At 37.4% G+C, this 24,321-nt stretch overlaps 1 protein-coding gene across 3 annotated transcripts in view; it reads right to left on the reverse strand.

Annotated features, from left to right (window-relative positions):
• Nucleotides 1-13,792: 13,792 nt before the first annotated feature.
• The window catches only part of LOC124408590, a 91,529-nt gene continuing 81,000 nt past the window's right edge, over nt 13,793-24,321 (reverse strand). Inside the window, exons 2-9 of one of the 3 annotated variants that reach the window (XR_006929450.1) lie at nt 18,955-19,351; nt 17,996-18,769; nt 17,727-17,906; nt 16,198-16,339; nt 15,614-15,744; nt 15,308-15,375; nt 14,841-15,178; nt 13,793-14,618 (exon numbers count right to left, since the gene is read on the reverse strand). Coding sequence is in view for 2 of the 3 variants with exons in the window: in XM_046885619.1 (XP_046741575.1) it covers nt 15,001-15,178; nt 15,308-15,375; nt 15,614-15,744; nt 16,198-16,339; nt 17,727-17,906; nt 17,996-18,769; nt 18,955-19,351 (1,870 nt within the window). In the remaining variant the exon portion in view is untranslated. Of the gene's footprint in view, nt 15,179-15,307; nt 15,376-15,613; nt 15,745-16,193; nt 16,340-17,726; nt 17,907-17,995; nt 18,770-18,954; nt 19,352-24,321 lie in introns of all 3 variants that reach the window. The other 2 variants (XM_046885619.1, XM_046885620.1) reach the window with 2 other exon arrangements.

Here is a 24,321-nt window from a genome sequence, read left to right on the forward strand (position 1 = left end):
AAATTGAAGCAACAGAAAAGCAATCGTTTGCCAAATTATTTCATCGATATATGCCCAATTATCCCTCTTTTATTCAGTATAACGGTGCGCACAATCAAAAGTAGGGTTATGTTGTCATCGTGCTTGAGAATCATCTTCAAACTCCGCGATTATGAGGGAGCAGTTATATATAAAAGTGGAGTAAATTAAAGCTACACGAATTCGGTCGTTTCCTGATTTATTTCATCTATATATAGACGCAAATATCTATTTCCTACTCCTAATGACGAAGGCTGATCAAAAAGTAGGGTTATGTTGTCATCGAGCCTGTTTATCATATTAAAACTCTGCGATTACGAGGGAGCAATTAAAAATCAAGGTGGAGCAAATTGAAGCAACAGAAAAGCAATCGTTTTCTGATTTATTTTATCCATGAAGGCTCAATTATTCATTTCCTACTCCGTATGATGGATTCCGATCAAAAGGAGGTTATGTTGTCATCAAGCTTGTTAATCATCTTGTAACACCGCGAATACGAGGGGAGCAATTAAAAATAAAGATGGAGCAAATTGAAGCAACAGAAAAACTATCGTTTGCCAATTTATTTCATCCATATATGCCCACTTATCCCTCTTTTATTCCGTATAACGGAGTCAATCAAAAGTAGGGTTATGTTGTCATCGTGCTTGAGAATCATCTTAAAACTCCGCGATTACGAGGGAGCAATTAGAAATAAAGGTGGAGCAAATTAAAACTACACAAATTCAGTCATTTCCTGATTTATTTTATCTATACATAGATGCGAATATCTATTTTCTACTCCTAATGACGAAGGCTGACCAAAAAGTAGGGTTATGTTGTCATCGAGCCTGTTTATCATGTTAAAACTCTGCGATTACGAGGGAGCAATTAAAAATCAAGGTGGAGCAAATTGAAGCAACAAAAAAGCAATCGTTTTCGATTTATTTTATGCATATATGCCCAATTATCCCTTTTTTACTCCGTATAACGGAGTCCAATCAAAAGTAGGGTTATGTCGTCATCGAGCTTGTTAATCATCTTATAACTCTGTGAATACGAGGGAGCAATTACAAATAAAGATAGAGCAAATTGAAGCAATAGCAAAGCAATCGTTTTCGATTCATTTTATGCATATAAGCCCAATTGTCCCTTTTTTATTCCGTATAACGGAGTCCGATCAAAAGGAGGTTATGTCGTCATCTAGCTTGCTTAATCATTTCATAACTCTGCAATTACGAAGGAGCAATTAGAAATAAAGGTAGAGCAAATTAAAGCAATACAAATGCAATTGTTTTCTGATGTATTTCATTCATATAGATGCAAATATCTATTTCCTACTCCGTTCAAGCCATTTTCCCTAGATTCTTGTTCTTTTCGGTTTTTTGTTTTTAGTTTTTCTCCGGCTCTATGCGGGAGCAAATAATGGAAAGTACGGAGCAATTAGGAGCAAATCAGGAGCAATTAATTAGTATTATTATTTTTTAATTTTCGTTTGTCAGACTTGTTTCAAGTTGGTTGTGAAGTTGGCCCACCCCCCACTACTTTATGGTCACATCACATTTTTCCTTTTTCTTTTCGATAAAGAGTGCGAATTCATTAAATCTGATGGTGGAGCAATTAAGTGTATACGGGGAGCAATTTTTTGCCGCACAGAAGATCCTTTAAATCCCTTCCGTTTAGCCAAAAACCGCGTTCAAAGAATATCCCTAGATTTCAGTTTTTTGTCGGTTTTCTTTTTTTCAGTTTTTCTCCGAATCTATTCGGGAGCAATTAATAAAAAGTACGGAGCAATTAGGAGCAAATCGGGAGCAATTTTTTGGTACATTAATTATTTAAAAAATCTTAAGTTGCAGGCCAGCTTCACATAGGTGCAATATTCTTATATCGATAGTTCTCTACGCTGTATTAACCGTTATTTCACCAGCTAAACTTATATACATATATAGTACTTATATTTTTCTCACATTTGTCCGTTATATTTTTCAACATTAGCTTTCAAATAAATCCCTTAATTTACGATCGCAGCTGCAATGCTTCAAAGTAATAAACACTTGCAATGCTTCAAAGTAATAAACACTTGCAATAACTCAAAGTAATAAACACCTGCAATAATTCAAGTCAATAATCACTTGCAATTATCACTCAATAAAGATAGTCGAGTAGACTAAACAGAGGAAACGTGGGAAGAGAAGTCATGAATAGCTCTCAGATAAAGAAGCCTTATTCTCAGAATTAGGAATAGCGCCCTTATTTAATGATCACGCGGCCAATTAGCGTATCGCCGCTTGCTTTCTAAACCAACCACCTCACGCTAATTCCCCGCCAAGATCCTACGCACTAATCAGAAACTTTACCCCCATACTAATTAATATCCTCATCCAATCATCCTAGACCCGCGAGAAATTGTAACCCTTTCGAACTCCTCCTACTTTTTCCACCTCTTTTCTCAACCCTAATTCAAATTAGATCAGAATAAATCCAGACATCACAGAGAACAGTTTTAGACGTCATAGAAAACAGAACAACCTTAGAAAAGAGTTTAATCCAGAAATCATAGAAAAGTTTAGACTCAGTGAATAAAGTCAAACTCAGAACCTCGAAGATTTAATAACAGTTGTGATTGTGATAAGCAAAACACCAGTTTATAAACCATTGTAAACTCGACAACTGAGAAGTTGACGGAGATTGTTGATTATTAATAAATGTTTATTCTAAATTAAAGTGTTGTGTAAAGAGAATTATTTCAATCACGCATAGTGATGGTTGGCACGAGCCTAATTACCTTACAAACTCTCAGAATTAATTGAGCCGAACGAGAAGAGCTGAGGAACTGATCAGCAGATTTTCGAACATCAACTACGTAAGTCAAGAGATTAACCAAAATCACGCAGTGAATCATAATCGACTCGTGGCGTTCCTCTCAGAACGTAACACTACCACCCGCGGAGTCGTTCTCTTAGTTCGGCGCTTCTGGACTCTCTTAGTCTCGTAACACAGGTCCCACCTGTAGTCTTATTGCAACCTAGCCATTTGCATTTTACGCTATTAGTTCAAAGCCGACTTACAAATTCTGAACGAGTATTTTTTTGTCTCGCGACTAAAATCCTCCATTTTGTTCAGAACTTAGCTCTGGCCGGACAACCAGTGTTCCTTTCCTAACTCTCGAATATCATCTAGTATCCAGATTTGTAAGTATTTTTGAGATGAAAGAATAAACAATTGAAAATAAATATTTAAATTTGAATAAAACAAAGTGTATCGATACTCCTGTTTCCTTTTGTGCCTTCATCGGAACGAAGCCGCACCCCAACGAAGCAGCATCTCAGCATCACAGATTCCCGGTATTCGCTGTGAGCCGCGCTAGTGGAGCCCTCATTTTGGCGTAACATCTTAGAGCATTGCTCTAAGGGTATACGTCATTATTTAACCTGTTACAAAAACCGGTTTATTTGAACGAATGAATCAAGTTGCATTTGAATCAGTGCATTTTAATGCTTAATCGGTAATTGGGAACTAATCGAGGCCCAAACTACTGACGTGCGTCTAACTGTATTTTGTATTTAACATAATTGTAATTAATTCTAATGTCTAACATTAAGAAATTCTAGCGGAATGCCGTTCGACGTCACATAAGCCTCACGAAGGCCTCACGGCAATTAACACCCAACGCTGTCTGTCGCGGGCTTCTGAAACTACGGATAATGTCATCATTCGGCAGTTGACAGGCGAAAATTATCACTATCGGCAGAATACGCTCTTTCTCTTTTGTTATTGCATAAAATAAACAAGTTTTGGTGTATTTATGTTCGGTATTTTGTTTCACAGGGTGCTATCATTTTCTTTTAGTGACGTGCCCACACTTCGCGATAGACAAAACGCTTGGTTCTCTATGTTTGGACGAATTTCACAGGCTTTTCTGCATATTTCATCGGATAAACCCTTATTACATTGATATTCATGAAAACTGAATAGCGCATGCTATAAACGCGTTAAAATTACGAGCAGTGCAGACCATTCTAAATCATAATTTCAACGAATCATTATGTTTTCGAACTTCTAGAATCTGCAAAACATATTTCACAAAAATGTTTGTCTGGATGCCCATCAGTCGGCCAATCGGTTTGTCCAAAAAAATCTAATATTTGCAGCATTTTACAATGATAATAGACATAAAAATTGCTATGCCTGTTCAATTTGAACTTGCGGTTCTTTCGAAAATAAATCGATTTGCAATGTTTTACCGAAAAAATACACTTTTACCTCCTCATTACTTTTTCTAAATAAATGACTATATTTTTTCCAGCTTACAAATTTTGTTTGAAAAAAAATGGTAAATATTTTGTTCTACTATTTCCTTCAAAAAATTTTCATTTGTTTGCAAAATTCTGTAGCGTGCCAGCCAATAATTACAGTGATACCCTCTTTGTACCGTAACTTACTGGCGTGCGATTACGATAAGAGACCTTCACATATTCATACCATAACTTTAAGATCTACATATATCGATCTAGATTTAGTTATCACCTCGGCGTGTAATGGTTTTGCACTGACAATCTGCATACAACATACCATCCGTTATTTCACAACCGAGCTTACATTCGTATAATGCTATGCAGTACATATAATTTTATTTCCGACTTTATATCTTCAATTTCAACTCACACGTGGACCGCATGGTCTGCAATCGGAATTCGCAGAACTCAGGTTCATAAAACTTCACTGACTGAATGCAAAGAATGTGAAAAGAGACAGAATGATCAGTTTACAAAGCGTCATTAGACTTTATTAAAAAAAAAGCATTCTTGCAACTAAGTATTTTGTCAGCACCGCACCGACTGACCTCTTCAAGACCAATCGTCTTGCACACCAATGAGGCTAAATACCAATCAGGAGTCTTTCCAAAACTCCCACTATTGATGATCCCTTTTGAAACCAGACTAATGCAGCAGAAAATCACTTTAGACACAAAGCAGATCTAATGAAGACTTCAGACCATTCAGAACACTTCAAAATTACGAGCGGTGCAGATCATTCTAAGTCATAAAACGCTCACATTCAGAACTTCCAAACTTTAGTATCAATACATAAGCAAATAATACCATTGTAAAACCGAACCTCGAAAATCAATTTAAAGAACATGTTATTGCTAATAAATGTATATTTAAATCAAAGTGTTGTGCAAAAAGAATTATTTCAATCACGCATACTGATAGTAGGCACAACCCACAACAACATAATTCCAGATTGAAACAGGCTGAGGAGAAATCAATACGAACAGATCATTGAAGTTCGTGAACCTAAGCACCACAAGGTTTGTAATGGGGCAGAATCGTTTCCACAGAAACCGTTTCTACAAATATCATTTTTGCAGAGTTCGTTTCTACAGAAGATATTTTCTACAAAGTTCATTTCTACAGAGTTCGTTTGTACAGAATTGCGGGGGCAGGATCGTTTCTACAGAATTCGTTTCTACAGATATCGATTCTACAGAATTCAGGTCTGCAAGTCCGTTTCGTTTTTACAAGTGGCGGTCGAATAATTTAAATTAAATTAAATTAGATTAAACTAAATTAAATCGAAATGTACGAAATTTACAATTAAATGTATGAGAAACGAACATCTACGACCAAATTCTGTAGAATCGAACTTCCAAATCTAAATTCTGTAGAAACGAATTGCATGTCACAATTCTGTAGAAAAGAACTCTTTAGAAACGGTGCTCTGTAGAAACGGTTTCTGTAGAAATGGTGTTGACTCTTTGTAATCGAGCTTAAATCAAAAATCACGCAGTGAATCATAGAGTTCTTCTGATGTTCTTGCCAGAACATAACAATCCTATCAGTTTCAGATTTTTACACAGCCGTTTTCAGGATCATCTCAAAAGTTTGTCATACAGACCAATACTCTTCCCCTTTCATGGTGACGAAAACTAAGGCGAAAAAGTAGTTTTTTTGCTGCTTGTTTCTCCTTTTTTTTATTGCATGACTTTTTCTCTCCTTATACACATCAACTAAATCGTAATTTCTACTCGGCTTGTCAGTCGATCAAAAGAATATAGTTAGTGAAATTATTAAAAGTGGTGAATAATCGACCAGTACCCTTAATAAGAAATACTCCACTATTATCCGAAATCTGATTTCATAGATTTGCAGAGAACACATTTACTGCAGAACATATAGATTTGCATTTATGAACACAATGAGCCCTAATTCATCAAAATTAGTCATACGATGCAATTTCTTCATCATATGAAGAATTTGATAATGGGATCTATTCAAAGTCACCAATAATTGTTGCGACTTTACCTGAAATTTATAGTTTTTCAAATTTTTTTCAGGTTTGAGGGAATGTAGTTTCAATTGAATCCAACTCTATTAATTGCAGTTGCACTTTCAAACCTTCGTTATTTGATATTTCTGTCTTTACAGCTCTTTAACTGGACTGTACTTTGATACATCCCCGCTTGAATAATTTATTCTAGAACACCAAATCTTCTAGCTACAACTCTTGAGGTAATATGGCAAAATTAAAAAAGCAAAAGGTACCGCACTTATTTGTATGAGTGAAAATCATTTATTTAAATTATGAAGTGAGGTAGTTAGATCGCCTTTACAACTAATAGGCAGATTCGCAACCGGAAATGTAAATGAAAACAGAAGACACTTATGAGGAAGAAAGATAAGAAATAAAGAATTACGACATAATATAAATCATAATAATAATAATAAAAAATAGTAATAATAATAATGATGATGATGATGATGACAATGAGGATGATGATTGTGGTGGTGGTGATGAAGATGAAAATAAAAACAACATTTATAACGATGGTCTATCGACTAACGTCTGAAAAAATATGGTAGTGGATGATAGATATCATATATGCTTATTGCATCTTATGTATATGTAACATACATCGGGAATATCCATACAGAGAGATATACTTACATTTACAAATGCAAACAATAATTGCATATAATTTCGTAGTTGTACTTATTATGGGTATACATATCACGTGTATTTGTTAATGTATTTACGTACGTATGCACATGGAAGCTATTATATTTTTATTCATGTATTCATGAGTCCTAAGTTAATTTATCATTAGATATCGACAAAGTAATTAGTTCTTTCGTTTGCGAACCACGACGGTCTCAACAAATGTACAATATGTGCCCGATATATTTTTGATTTTCCATGCATTCAATTCGTAATCATACGCGACTTACCAAATAAGTGCATTATCTCAGTAATAAGTTATGTATGAACTTAGGGATGATTATATGATATAACATTATGTAGAGCATAATGCCTACTGGTAGCAAAGGGGTGCAAGGAGAATCTGAAAACGTATATAGCTTCCAAAAGACAACGTCATTGCAGTAAAGGTATCATCAGAATGCCTTAGTCAAACACGCCTCGTCAATAATAAATAAATTAAAAATGTTGATCCTATTAGCGCAGCACAAATTGTGTTTGATTTTACAGTGGTTTTCAATATTTTGTACAATGTGAGATGGAAAAGATCCAAGAACCGATATCGTTAACCCTGGTTGTCACGATGGCAACTCAAATCACGGAATAGTGAGACTGAAGAATACTCAATTTATGCATATTGGCGATTGAAACGAATACAATTTGTAACTCAATGAATACATTTAGCTGCAGGATTTTGATTCCGATTGTGAAATATTGTTTGGCATGTGATGAAACAATCAATCATTGAATAAATGGATACAAACTGTGCCATAATAGTATATAGTCAGCGATGCCTCTTCGCAACTCAAGTTTAAGCAAATTAATGGTAATAATGGCAATAGAGAAACGACAAAAGTAAAACATCAAAATACACAAGCGGGAAGCATCAGATATAAAAAATACAGGAAATATAGCTGAACCTCATTGACCTGGCAAGAAACGGGTCATTCCTTTCTTCCGTGTCAGTCTTCAGCCATTCTTTTTCATCGTTTGATCATACCATTATGCATAGTCGGAGGACTCACAATTTTTTATAATACTCGATGAGTGGTAAATTTTCCAGGTCATTGTGGTTAAACTATTCCGAGTTGGCAGGGGTCGGTTAGAAATTTATTTTTATTAATCTATGACCCTGAAAATATCTTCGGCAACTGCTTCGATTCAGGAGCACATTACATTTAGGAATTTCATTTTTTACAGAGTTCGCATTATATTTCGAGACTTGGCAGCTACTCTACACTGCAATCGAAACGGTAATTTTTATAAATTTTGATCATGGATCGAGTATTACGCAGATAATGCAACGCCGGCGCTTTCCATACTCTTTTACTGTAAAATACGGACACGCCGGTCTAAGTATTACCTAATTATACAAATATATTTACAGCTTTTGCGGCGCTGCAGGATGACGATATCAAATTTACATATCAATTGTACTATAGTTACGAATTTAAATGACGATGAAAAACAATCGATCACACTCTTGAAAAATTTGTATTAACCCCTTGCCGAAAAAATTTTCCGGCATAGTATATCCCACAAATTTATCCTGGAATCATTTCACGCAGTACCGAGGTTGCACATACGATTCCCAAATCCAACATAGCACGCAATTGCTTTTCATCAGGAAAAGAGTCAAGGGCCATTCATAATTGATACTTATATCAATATACCTACTAGCTAGAAGTATGAATTAGAAACTCATACAGGGTAGCAACGTGGCTGACGAGATGGTAATTGCTTGAACTCTATCAACTCGGACGGATTTGAACGAATTATAAGACTTTTTACAAGTTCATTCACATATAGATCATCAGCACTTAGGTGCTCGACGCTGTCACCCTGCATTCACAAATACATAGCTTCCATTTAAATAAGAATTTATTGGACAAATTATATTATATTCGCTAATGCCTTTAATTAGCATTTTCTCATCATTTACATAGAATTTATAATAAACGAACACCATTCATTATATTATTATACTATTAGTATATAGAATAATAATCTATTTACATTCTTACCATGATTCAATCACACGGAAAAGAAACAAGTCTAATATTTTTCGAGTACATCACTTATTATCAATTCGACATCAGGCGCTTTTGTAATTCGTCTTCCGCCAATATATATTTTGTTCGTTTATCCCGCTCTACAACTGTCGAGCGATTAAATCTACATAAATGAGAAAACCGTGAATAAAAAGTTGCTCACAGTAGCCATCATTTCCATCTCTTATACCACGACCAACCTTATGATAAATCCGTATCTATAATGCGTATGTATCATCAACGTATAATCGCACACATGTGAGTATCAATTTTCTGTGACTTTATCCAATAGGGTTTTGTGTTGTTTCCTTCGTCTGGTTTTATCGTTATAATTTTTATTTTTTTTTCAATTTTTCGTTTATTTGTAAAAATACTGAAACACTCGTTCCGTTTCGAAAAGTTCAATTCTTTGCATTATAATGTTTCTATTATTTACACCTGACTAAAAGTTACATGAATACAATGATTTTCCAGAATTCAACTAATCAGCGTGTCATAGATACTGTGAATATTGATCTATACTTATGTATTTGTAGGATAATCACAAATTGCGTCCCATTGGTTTACTGTCCTTTATCGTGCACACATCATCAACCAGAATCAATCAGTGCAGTTTAATACAAGTGACTTATCAAGATTCGCAAATAACTTGATATCCCATATTCCGTAGTTTTTTAGGGGCCTTTCCCAGATGTCATTTAACTCTCGAATAAACTTGAGTTGATGGGTGGGTATGTATGCAGTTACGTTACACTACCTATACATGTTTATCAAAGGTGGGCATAAATAAGTACCTGATCTATGTTCACCTGTGATAATTATCATATGTTTATATATCTTGTAAATATGTTAACAGTGGTTGAATGCAAAATATATTACATTCAGTACTGTACAGAAAGTATGAACATATAGTAAGGCGAGTAAAACCGATTTTTATAATTATTAGAAAATGGTGATAGGCGTGAAGGATTTTTCGAACTTGTGATAATAAAAAAAACTGCTGGCTACGAATCTGTGAAATTCACGTTACAAGGGCGGCACTAGGTGATCCATTGATCTGATACAGGGCTCGAAAGGAATTTAAATCATCATATACAAACCTTAGATTGTTTGTTTTTGTGTTTTCTTATCTTCACTTTCGCAATTCTTTACACTTCTACGCCAGCAGAAAGATCTAGGAATATGGTAGGAGTAAAATGATCCAAATTACAAAACGAAAAGATACTCGGCAAGCGCTCGAAAAATATGTATAATGACATAATAAGGCCAACTGATAAACACCTGCAGTAGATACTAAAGTAATATTCAACTCAAGGAAAGCTAATAATTTCACCGACTGTCAAGTCATTAGAAATTATTTATCCCTGCATTATGAGGATAAATATTTATCATGAAATGCGTTGGGTAATCGATTATTTTTCTTGAGTACGCGATTATTATTATGAATATTATTATCATCATCATCATCATCATCATCATCATCATCATCATCATCATCATCATCATCATCATCATCATCATCATCATCATCATCACCACCACCATCATCATCATCATCATCATCATCATCATCGTCGTCATCATCACCACCACCATCACGATCACCATCATCATCGTCATCGTCATCGTCATCGTCATCGTCATGGTCATCGTCATCGTCATCATTGTCATCATCATCATCATCATCATCATCATCATCATCATCATCATCATCATCATATCCTACTACTACTACTACTGCTACTGCTATTACTACTGCTACCACTGTTACTGCTACTGTTACTGCTACTGCTACTGCTAATGCTAGTACTACTAGTACTACTATTACCACTACTACCACTACTACTCCTACTATCATTACTATTAGATTCAGCCATATTGATTTGCATCCTGTTATTCATTGGGCTACTGTCAACCGAGCCGTCATATTACGATAGCTATAACATAATTTGTACCATCCGTTTAATGTCATGAAAACATATTTTGTTAACGGATGAAAATTGGACCACTATTCAGTAAATCAGAAAACTCTTTTATATCGCATTTATAATGAAATATTTGAAACGATCTGGTATGATTTTCTAGATTATCTCTACAGAAATAAAATTACGTGCCAATAATACGTGATATTCTAGTAGGATATATCCTCGAAACTATTTACTCCTAAGATAGTTCTAATCAGAATTATAGAATAATCGAATGTGATCGATACGAAATTTTTTTTAGCGTAAGCAGCAAAACGATGCTTTTGAAAATACGTTTTTCTATAGTCACTGTAGAAGTATGTATGTATTCTGCGTGTAATACATATTCGAATAAAGATTGATGGAGTTCTTGGAGTTAAATCGCGGCGTACGACGATCGTTAACTGGACCAGAATTTGGAAAATGATTCTAAATGACAAATGAAGCTTAGCTCTATTATACTAGGTGGGAATTTCCGGCTCGATCGACAAATGGCCTTTCTTAGTTAACGAATCACAAATTATAGTATTTTAATTTACTTAACGAACTCAGTCTATGATTGGGGTCTGATTTTCACAAATTCGATTCATTATTTAGACGTAGTTCAATATTATTATTATTATTATTATTATTATTATTATTATTATTTTTGCTGTTATTGTTGTTGTTATTATTACTGTTATTATTATTATTATTATAATTATTATTACTACTACTGCTACTACTATTACTATTACATAATCAATTTGAAACAAGGATTATCCGGTCGCACATAACAACATGGCTGTGATTCATTTCAAACGGTGACGAATTTGATGTCAAATTGCATGCAAATTGTCAATTTTTAAAAATCAAAATCCTTTGATACTGCAAGGGGAGAGTACACCCGACTTTTCACGTACTTACATGATGCCTTGGTATTAGGGGGATGGTAAATTTATTTCTTGAACAGTTTTTTACGATGAATTTGATCGTGATAAAATTAAATTTGTAAAAAAGAATTGAATTTTATTTCGTCGAACAAATTGGAGTATCGTAAAATCGTTCCGTAAAAGTTTGAAGAATATAATCTGACATTTAGTAAGAAATATGTGACTCAACAATTTTTTTAAATATTTTTATTATGTTTGAAGAACAAGTTTCGAAAAAAAAAATTATTTTTTACTTAAGAAGTACTCTTAGGATTTATTTTTACATGTAATTAATAATAGAATCATACTTATACTTCTTATATGGAATATTGAAATGTTTATTATATGAAAAGGTTGTGATTTTTTTAAACTTTTATTGCTCGCTCCTAAAATCTACCTGCTGTATGCTAGCTTAAACTTTCTAGAAGTAAGCAAAAAGAGTTTGAAAAAATTATGATCTTTCCATTTAATAAACATTCCAACATCGCATACAAGTATATGTACGATTCTATGTAAAAATAGGTCGTTAGAGTACTTTTAAAAATTTAAAAGCAGGTAATTTTTTTTTTTTAATCATTTTGAATGCATAGTTATAAAATTCCTCGCACTGAACTGCGCAAGTAATAGATTTATCGTCTCCTCAAACTGAAGCATCATATACTTGAAAAGTTGGGTGCACCCTCGTCTTAATTTTGTTTCAAGATGCGCTTAAACTATCTACATATCTCCATGGGAGCGAATGAACAATGGCAATTATGATTTCGTAATGCTCTGAGCTGTTTGCCGATGAATTCGTCAGCTTTTCTATCAATTCAGAATAATTATCTCCGGAAAATCCTTATTGAATCTTATGGATGAAATTCTGCCATAAGCTTTTCCGAGATCAAGTGTGATTCAGTGAATTTAGCTACACGCCCTAATGCACGTACTCTGTGTTTGAAAAATAAATGAAACTCACTCTAAAAACATATCCTCTTCTAATTGTCAAAATAAATCAGAACAAAATGATCCATTAGCCGTAACCGACTAATTAGAATTTATGCCCAGGGAACGCGGTAGATAAAAACACTGCCACACCACGATAAACTGAACCAGTGATTTGAGGACATGACGGGACTCTCGTCACGTGTGCGATTTAAATGGATATAACTCACAATCAGTACACCTCAAGTCACCTACTTACATACATACGTGTATTTATAAATGTAAGAATGATTGATACAATAAATACAAAGTCGAATATTTTATGGCACTAGAAAACAATGTAGTGCGATCAAAGCGAAATATGCCGAGGTATAAAAAGAAGTCCAAACTTATGAAAATAAAATGGAACGTTGACTTTTCAATCTAATGTCAAAAAATTCTTGACAGCATCTGACATTTATTCGGGCAGTGTCGTTACTTCAATGTGGTTATCAAAGTGAATCGTACCGAAGAATTTTCTTAATTAAACAAAGTCATGAACGAATAATTACGTGCGAGTCGCGTCGTACATGTATAATAATTTTAGCTCTGGCTGTCAATAAAAGGCATGACAGCTGGCAGTGATTTTGGCAGTGAAATTATTTGATATAAGTGGCAGTCGATTTTTCCATTTATGGTTGTAGTATTCTTAATAGTTAAGGTATGCTATTCTAGGCCCAAGCATTACGCCAAAGGACACAAATAATTCTTCTAAGTATGTACATATCTGTTCAACCTGCAGTGGCACACATTTCTTTAATTTTTGAGAAAAAAAAATGCTTTATCCCAGTGTCGGTTTGATGTCGGAGAAAAGTAGTTACGAAGCGAAACAGAAACCCAACAAAAATGGGTTTTGAAAAGAATTGCAGCCACGTCCGAATTGAATTGCAAATCTAATTTGAAACTCTGACACAAGGAACTTGTCTTTTTCTGCCAACAGCAAGAAATCTGACTTAAACACAGACATAAAGAGAGAAAGAGAAATGTGTGTGAGTGAGAGCAGTTAATTTTCAACTATTATTAAGACATAACATACACAGACTTATGTCACACCGAGTGATGAAATTAATTTCAAGTATCATTGAAAATGCGTGCCTGCATGCCTGCAGATATCACTGGATAACTAGAGATCTAGAGAATACATATATGATTATAAATGTAATTATCAATAAATCTAAGATTGTTAATTACACATATTGGCAGTGATTCATAGCTGTTGTGTATTTTCTTCCGCTTATCTACATAATCATTTCCATCTTTGTTGGTCCTAATATACAATACTATTTACCAACTATATTTCCACCTCTTTCTCCTCTTCTCCAACGACATAGATTTTACAGCCAACTTCACTAGACCCGTGGAGTAAGTTATCAAATTCAAGTCCTTGCGCGATATCAAATAGATGTTACGTCGTACCATGCAACAGGCTTGAGCTTGAAGATATTATTCGTACGACTAGCCTTCCAATCGGCGGTATCAAAATTTAATTCTCAACTCTTCAGATACTGACTTTGACACGATAGTCAATACACTTGTCAAACATAGTAAGCCGGACGTTAAAGGAGTAAAACTTAATCTCTCACGAGCTGGTGCTTGCGCTTATTTCTATTCGTGTTCAAGAGGCCACATCTCTTAAACAAGTTATAACCAATTTCCTCGCCACCGAGAATAACGTTCGGAGCTCAAGTCCAGAAATGCCAAGACCGATTTAGATATTAATTGATTTTTAAGGCCACCAGAGTGATTATCTCCTGAAATTGTTAACTAACAGTCAATACTTAAGTAGATGAAAATCGTTAATCAGTAGATTTTATAAGATAGGGAAACATCCATGGTTAGGCACTTTTGGTCGACTCGGCTTTTCTGGAATCGATCGTGTCGCGAACAACAAGAAATAATAAAACAGACGTAAAATAATTATTATTCTAGTTTATCGTAGATTACACTAAATAAATTAAAAATACCTCTTATACTTCATTGTTCAACTCGGAGCGCGTATTTTGTCCGTTTGTACCGCGACGATGATCACCAACACCTTCGACAACATCCTGTCGGGACTGCTGCTTCGATGTTTCTCGCGATCTTGGAGATAACTCTTCTTCATTTATTTACCGTCAAATAAATTTATTGGTATCACGAGTTTTTAACTGGTTTTCGACGTTGTTTCGTTCGAGACTGAGGGAGCGTTCCGCTATTCATTGCCGGATACAAAGCCAGGTTCACTTCATCCGGTGATGTTGCTGCAGCGTTGCATATTCTAATGTATTTCATGTCTTGCACTTCGGATTCAAGGACCCACTCGTCTGGAACTCTGTGCACATAAAGTATATGCAAAATCAACATACCAGAAAACCCGTACAACCTTTGATTTTCAATGAAACCTTTTCAAAGTTAGGGGAGAGGACAGAAGTTGAAAGCTGTTTGTACAAATGCAACTCACATGTCGTGCGGATACCATCGCAATAACACCTTGATCTTGCCATCCCGTTCTACTCTTCGGGCTAGAACCTTGAATAAAATAGAAACAGTGTCATGTTTGAAAATAGTTAAAAATAGTTTCTAAATGAAATTTTAATTCAAGGAAGTTGCTTATCATGAAGCATTGCTTCATTTCGTCACAGTATATTGACATCAAGTGGTCTCAAGTTTGCATTTTGAACATTATTTTTACCTTTCGGCAATCAAGGTCAAGTCGATGTCAGACAAAATTGAATAGTACCACGGCGGGAAAGTTTTCGATACTCACCTGACTTGTTAAGGCCATTGAGTTTCCAGGAGTTTCTGCTAAATGGCCTTGTGTGCGAGTTCGTGCAAGTTCCAGTAACCGATGTTGCAAACCTTCCATAACACCTGTGTCGATGAAGTCGAACAACCTTGCTGTGGTCAAAAAATGAGCATAATTGAATGTCTAATCACACGTTGGAGGTGATCTCAATACTCAAAGTGAGTAGTTGATAAAGTCATGGGAAACCATAATGAATCTAAATTCAGAATATATGCATCCATACCGGAACCGAACAAATCAACGCTACAGTTTTTGAATTATTACCGCGATACTCATGTTGTACCAAGATTTGTCAAATAATATGTTGGCGAACGAGGTTGAATCCAAGTTAAATATGAAACATGCCAATTATATCAAGTTTCTTTGCATACAGATCACGTTTGAATTCTCGACTTTGAGTTTCGAATGAAAATTTGGAACAAAAATCACGCAATCTTTATCGTAGATTCAAATCTGACATCAGATCTTTTCTAAAATCATAGAAATGATCTCATTCACACGAAACATGCATTCGCTTTAAATTTTATAACTTTTGTTTCACCTACCAGACCAAGGTTGTCGTCTATATCTCAAACGTTTACCGTTTCTTCTAACCAATTTTCCACCATTCTCACAACTTTTTCTACTGCTACTGCTGCTGGTTTCTGGTTGATTGAAGTGACCATTGACGTGTCTTTCTAATGTAATCTGTGAAAAGTCCATAAGAGACCGATTAGCGAATGAGTTATGGGCATTTCGCAGGAAAGTGCCATCAAAAGAGTCAATTCAATAAAATGACGCGCCCTGTTATTATGCCCACGAAATCAGTTTTACAATTGGACTAACCACATCGTTTCTTTTTCCATCAGTTACTACAAGGTGCATTTGTTCACGACAGGTTTCACGTTTACCAATGATAATATACCCTGGCAGTAACTATGTATGCTCATTGATAGGCAATCAGGGTTCACATGGCCTGAGACTTCGCTCTGGGCATAGGTGTGTGCAAAGTTGATGTGTTAGATAATTGTTGTTTGATACGGTGATTCAGCTATCACTAGAATATGGTCAAGATGTTTCTTTATTACCTAAATGAAATGTGTTACGGACCAATTTCGATGAATCGCTTCAAATGAATTTAAAGAGAAATGATGTTTACAGAGCTGGTTCTATGGACGGCCAAACGTCATACAAATAAAAGCCAGTAGGCACATGATATACTAGATTTTAGGCTGATCAATTATTGTTGCGTCCAGGAAAGCCCTTGAAATACATTTCACATGAGTGTTTACTCCTTTGAAAGTAGCAGACAATACTGATTTTGCAAAGGAATATTCATGCGAATGGATGCGACTGTAACATGCACCTGATGATGATTTACGATTTCAAAATACTTTACCCAATTTTGTTCCAAGACTTTGAAAACGATACGATTTAAACATTTTCCATGAAACGAGTCGATTGACTTTGCAGGACATAAATCGATTAATGGACAGTGAAAATTATATCAATTATTTCGAGTTTGGTGCCATTTGCGATAGTAGGAAGTAAACTGTTGGAGGTGGTTCCATGAGAAATTCACATACAAGCAGTTTTGAGTGCAATTACATGAATCTACAAGCTTCAAACTTTACCGCTTATTGGGTTATCTATTGTCATGTTACAATCACTCACAAGTTGTGTTTGCAAAACAGGTTTGGTCGGGTAGAGATAAATTTGAAAAAATCAGAAGAGATGGGTCACAATATCGAATTTTCAAAATTATCCCCACCCGCTAAGTCTACAGGTTGCAACAGCATCAACACTACATCACAGTGGTGTCAAGCGATTGAGATTTGTCTCATATCTACGATCTTTGAAACTTTTTATTTATTGTTGATCGTTCAGGTCTCATTGTGAGATTTTTATGGGTATATAGGGGTAGTACAAAAATTACCACAGGTGATTTTCTCTGTAAAAAACCTCGGACAATGGAATATTTGACTTTATTTCCATCTAGGGAGAACAAAGAGGGATCTGCCAAACGAATCATGCCAAGTAGATTTCCTCAGCTCGACAGTACACGCAACACTAGTTATTTGAAGGCTGAATATACCTGTGAACTGAATCTGCTACCACATCCGTCAACGATGCACCTGAACGGTTTATTTCCACCGTGTGAAAGAACGTGTCTCTCTAACCACCGACGAGAGCAGGAAGTTCTCCCTTGTACTTTACAGCCCTGCCAGTGACAAATGAAATTGTCACCTCCGGTTTGAGTGTTGATGTGAGAAACCTGGAAAGATATTTATAGATTAGATATAACCGGTAGGACAAACGAACGAGGATCATTAAAAGTTGTTAACGTTATGTGGTTATATCGACCTGCAAATGCTCAAGTAGACCGCTGCTCGACTCAAACCTGGCGTCGCATTGGTCCCAATTGCAGATACCGCTGTCCGTTGTCTGGGGTCTGTTCTTGCCGGGTGCTTGAGCTGGAAATCGGATGGTCGTCGGCGCAGAAAGTATAGGCGACAGAGGTTCCTTCGGATCGCCGTTAACGTGGGCTACCTCATCGTTTTGTGGGGTACGGGTGACGGTGAGGGGCGGCCTCGAGAGATGATCGTTCTGCGATCTCGTCGCAATAATCGTCGACGTCAAGTTGTTGTTCTCGTTTACGGTCGGTTTGGTAAACGCACCGTCTCGAAAACCGACGTCGTCTATAGCCTCTGTCGTTGGCGAGGAGGTCGGGTTCGGGTTCGGGTTCAGAGTCAGGGTTAGAGTGGGGGTCGGGGTCGGGGTCGGAGGCGGTGGTAGAATAATTTTTGGATCGGGACTAATGTCGGACGGCAGACGCATGGATGAGAGCTTCACAGTCGGAAGGGAGTTTAGAACGTTGGTGGAAATGGGTAGACTAGGAACGGGGTTTGGTAGCTTTTCAACTTTGTTATGAGCACGTGGCGCGATAACGGGCAACTTTTTTATCGGTGGTGGTGACATCGTTAGCGTACGAACCTCCCAGTCGTTCGGACGTCCGTTCGGAGGCGTTGTCCCCAAATACTTGGCCAGTCCACCTTTATTTCTCTGAACTATCGGAGGTCGGCGAAATTCTGGCGAACTCTTGGCGACCAGCGTCGACATGTCCAACGATTTCTTCACCTATTGGGTTTCAACGATATAGAGTATTGAGTATACGTATACAGTACGCACCTTCATCATATAACACATGTTCGGGATCGACACCGTCATCCAAAGAAATATTACGAGAATTAATTGGTACGTGTATACATATTAATGATATAAAACGCAGGAGAGATCGATTGCTCGACTTTTTATGCATATACCTTGACTTGCTGCGGCTTGATCTGCGTTTTGAAATACTCGGTGATCTTCCCCTGGGTGCAATTTATTCGGCCATTCGGCCCTTCGTGATGGCGGTGCTGACCCTTTCCTCGGGTAGTTGGATCGGCAGCCCCGGCCTTGGGCAGGGTCCCAGCTTCCGGTTCACCCTTAATCTTCTTCAAGGTGGAACAGGCGGTGACGGCGAGGGGTGGCGTCCAGGGCCATTGGGGGCCCCGTGAGGGGGTTGGCGTAGGGGGCGCCAGCTTGTGCAGGGGGCTTGGGCCACTCGATCGAATACCGGCAAGACCTTCGTCGCTGCTGGTGCTGCAGGGTGATCCGGGCTCGGTTATGTCACTGGTCCCGCTGCTGCTGCATTCGCCGCATGAGACGGCCACTCCGCTGTGAAAACGAAGCAAAAAATTAACGATTTGTATACGTCGGGCTCAGTTGGTCCAAATTTTGTGACACAAGGCTCTACTCAGCTACAGCCAAGTATCGCATGGACGTTTTTCGCAGGTATATGCTGCACACGTATAATTCGTAAATGGTCGGCTGTCTGCCCTCTGCCACAGCGTACTCGGGCACACTGGGAAATTGCACCGCGATTACCAAATAATTATATTACCAGAAGGGACAATGATTTACAGTTCAAACCTTAGCAATCCTGACGTAACGGCGCTTCGTCATTAGACCAAAGTTTCAAAATTGTGACGAGCGTACTGTGCCGTACGGTTTGCTCGAGTCTGCTCTAGAATAAATATAAATGTATGCTGTTTTCGTAAAATAGGCAAGAAGTAGGTACGCCGAACCAGATTCACGGACAATCTTGTAACAATTTGATTAAACAAACAGAATTATGTTTTACAGTTTCCATTATGAAATTCCGAATCTGAAACTGTGTATGAAATGACACAGAATGCTGAATGAGGGAAGTAATAATTGCTCCGAAAAATTGTTAGAGAAAGTGAAGCACGGGTGTTGTATCAATTGTAAGAAACAATATTCTACATGGCCTACATTGACGGCCGCGCACGGGCACTGACACCGCTGATAAAGCCTGGATAAAGTTTCGAGAGACAATAGCCAGCATTGAACGGCCACTGTTACAATCCAGTCAAGACCGAGATATCGATAGCCAGGGGTCAACGTTCTCACATCTCTGCTGATCAACTCTAACGAGTATACACACATGCGTTTGGGGAGAGAACGGACGGACGACGATGGTACCCACTCAGCCTCCCCAGCTGAGCGCTGATCGTAGAGTTGTATATATGGGTATTGTATGTGCATACAAATGTAAGGCGCGTACGCGCACGTGCCTAACTTGATAGCGGAAATAATTAATAATGAGTTAATTTCGATACGTCGGGAAGGAGATTATTTATGCTTTTGAAGCACTCGGGGCTGGAGGCGCGAAAGGAGGTGATAAAGGGCGAAGAAGGAAGTATGAAGCGGAGCAAACGTGATACAAGTATGAAGGGTTAATGCCACGTGGTATAAATAAGCAACTTATATAAACACCGCGTTACTAATGGTCATAATTTACCAACGAATTTTGAAAACGTAAGTTGCGTATGTTCCACGGGCAACTATAGAGAGGACTCGTTGTAAGTATAAGGCACAAATTGCAGTTACAAGATGACATGCAGACTTAGGCATACCCGCCAACGCCGAACTGGAGTTACGTGATTAATTGTAAAAACTGGTTCAGGGGATGTGGAGGAGCTTTTTATCATTTTACGGCCGCATGGCTACGCACAGCACCGTCTGTCCTAGGAAAAATGTTCTTCGAGGACGCTACGTACACGCGCATTCCCCCCAAGATGCCAATGGCGGGTCATCAGATTGCAAGGTTACAACGATACGTGACGTGGCACTCTTCTGCCTCTTCAAGTGCTACGCCACTTGCGACGAACCGAACACCGAAGTACACGTGGTGTTAATTACCCTGTTATATATACACCTATACGGGCGCATAATATAATCTCTCTCTTTCTTTCTCTCTAGCTATGATACACATCATCGGGCGGCATATTCACACGTACGGGAATCTCCAAACATATAGTCACTTATGTTTGTTTTTCCATTGCTGCCAGGTATGAAATATCATTGTTACGTCGCAATCTCTAGGCGTGAAAGTGCAGTGCTCGCCTCGGCCGTAATACTGTGAGAAAGATCTAGAAGAGAAATAGGAAGAATTTGGTGAGCTAGAATTCAGCACCTAGACAAAAATTCATAACGATTCAAAGAAAAGGGGTTAGACTTCGACCCCGTTGTTCGTTGTTGCCTTTTACTAATCCACTGCTTAACTGACCTACGACTTTCAAGACAGCTGCACCATACGTGTTCGGGGCGACCAGTTAAGCCGCAGGTACTCCCTTGAGTCATACTGCGTCTCACATTCTTTTATAACTGTCTATAGTAACTGCAGCATAGTCTACCTAACAATGCAAGCTTTGGTATGTCGAGGGCTGTGAAAAAACCTCCCTGTTCTTGGCTTGCCAGGACATAATTGAAAATCAGGTGCTGAATGATTGCATGTAACGACGAATGGTTATCAACCTACTTTTGTTTCTTGCAGCACTTGAGTAAGACATTAGCTACCATCCGCCATTAAGCTTCCGTTCCTTGACTGAGCATTTCAAGATTTTATAGTTACTGAACACTCTACCGATATTCCAAATTCCTAGGTTGTAACTTTTCTTATAAACATTCTCGACAAATAAGGCTTTCCTCATCAATGAAGCGCCACGACGGAATTTGCCCTACACCGATACGAAATTCAATGATGTTCCGAATTTTCGTACAGTAATTAAGGGTACGTAGGTACATGGTGCACACAATATATCTATACGTACAGAAGTAAGTAACCGCTGGGTATCTAAATAGAACGGTTGTTAACCCTTGCGAAACTGCGGGATTTTCGCTACTACCGCGGTGCAGCATAAGCACGGTGAACCTTAAGACACACCCGGGTTCATTTGCCCGTGATGTTGTAACGCTTCTCTCCTCAACCGGATAAGACTGCGAAGGAGCAAGTGAGAAGAAGAGAACCGAGATGGAGGGGAGAGAAAAGCCGAGGCAGAGAGAAGCAGAGGGAAGAGGGAGGCAACAGCCTTTGCATAGTTGGTATTCACTTCGAAGTTCCAGGCGGTAGACTTACAACACACTCGGCTCTACAAGTCTACCTTCCTATACTTAGAACTCAGAGGAACTTCCTCTCCGTTCTTGTCTTCTCGATTCTGCCTTGAGTCAAGTCAGGTTGGGTTGATTCGAGTTGAGTCAATTCAATCCAAGTATCTAACGCATTCTTTCTCTTCGTTGATGCACATACGTGTATCATCTCTGCTGTCATTTCGACTGTAATGTTCAGTGTAATAACATTCACAGATGCCAATATACCACTGGATCATGTGTAATATTCGCTCCAGCGTGCTAAGGAGGTTCATCCGTGCATTTTTTCGATTTGTTTTTAAAAAGGAAGTAATGAGAAGTGGAAAAAGCATAGATAGAAAAATATGACAAAATGACAACGAATTGGGTGCTTGTGCTGTTGACGCTGCTGAACTAAACAAAGCGAAGTTTGCACGGTTTTCGAAACTTATGAACTACTTTTCATTTATGGCCCCACGCTCTCCTTCACTCTCTTCGTTGTCAACTATATTGTACATCAAGGAGTGATCGATTCCAAGGGGAATTCTGTGCCTTTTTCCTCTTTCACCTATCCGTTACCAGCGAGACTAGATCTTTCTCTAACCGGTATGAATGCTTTCCTCAACCTCCAGTATGAAGCTGACTTCATGTTTCAAATATCCTGCGTTTTTTCAGGACTATCTAATCCAATATATTTTAGCCCTGGTCCCCGCACCGCTTCTGAATAGGTATGGGTCCTCTGGGGTCCTCTTTTATTTCTGAACGAAGGATTGGCCGGACACCTCCCTCAAGTTCTCAGGGCGGAAAGAAAATTAATCGTCTGAGTTTTTTACTGCCTCCGACGGATATCCTGCACGGGTCCACCGCCATGAACCATTATTGGTGCAATACAGGGCGCAGAGCGCAAACTGGTTTCCATCGGCCGTCATTATCATTGGGCGTCCCTCACATAATAGGTATACAGAGTGAAGGCCAAAACTTGGAAGGGCCGATATTTCGAATGGCCGATGCATCGGAATTTCAAACATGCGAAAATAAAATAACGAAAGATGAATTGTTCAAAATCTTGATTTTTGAAAGTGCCATACTGCGTTCATTCTCTAGCTATGCTCATCGACTGGCAGAGAATATTTTGTTTTTTGATTTCAGATGAAGCTAGCAGGAGTTATCGGGTCCATCGCGGAAATACTGGGTCTCCGAAAACCAGTTCAGAACGACTGAATTTGCAACATTTTAGAATAAAAAGTTTAGAAAATATAGTTCAAATATTGTTCTCTCATTATACCTCAAGTTTAATTAAAATAATTCTTTTGTTATATTAAAAAAAAAGTTATGGAAAAAATGGATGTTTTGAGAGTTCAAGACCTTCGTAACCCCTTAACAAATTTATGTACGTATAAAAAAGTGTTGCGTATCGATTGGCTAGGGGGAATATCAGGCGTTGGGGTGGTTTAAAGAGGATAAAACTGATTTAAATCGACAGCGATTAATTAGCGAATAAATCTCGCATTGGAATTTTTCGATTTCAGATTTATTTAGGTACACTATTTTTAGTATGTGGCGGTGCTAGCTTAATTGTAAGCTGGGTCTGCTATGTTTTTTTCAAAAACGGTTGTAGAGAAAAAAAAATTTCCGCAATTAAAAAGCGTTTGATTAGTAAGTAATTCTCAAATCACTGGTCTGCAAAAAAAAACTTTTTTCTGCTCCTTCTTATCATCATGTATAATTAGCACGATTTGATGCTCTTGAATCAAAATACAGTATGAAAAAATATGTACCGCATATACATTTCATGTAATGATTTTTTTAAGGACGAGGACAGCTTAGACGGTTTAAAACACCCGTTTTCAGAAGTTGTTGGTTTTTTTTTTCATTTTCTTTTGAAGGAGGATTTCGTTGCAGATCGGTAATTAGTAGTTACTTATTACGTTACATTGGCATAGCTAGCCTAACGGACGTAAATTACCCGAGTAAATGTAGTTAATTGTTAATTGTTGTTGCATTTCTAAAAATGTTAGCAATTGCAAAAAAGAGCAACAATCTCCATTAAATTGTATAAGAATGGTATCAATTTGAAAAAAAACTCAGCAGAGTTAACATAAAAGCTAACGTCGCATTATGATAATTATTTTCTCATATCTGTAATTACATGTTGTTTAATTTTCTTAACGATTGGTCTAAATTTAATTTCCACTATCAACATGATCAAAAAATCG

Source organism: Diprion similis, chromosome 8 (genome assembly GCF_021155765.1).
Source record: "Diprion similis isolate iyDipSimi1 chromosome 8, iyDipSimi1.1, whole genome shotgun sequence".
NCBI classification, from domain to species: domain Eukaryota; kingdom Metazoa; phylum Arthropoda; class Insecta; order Hymenoptera; family Diprionidae; genus Diprion; species Diprion similis.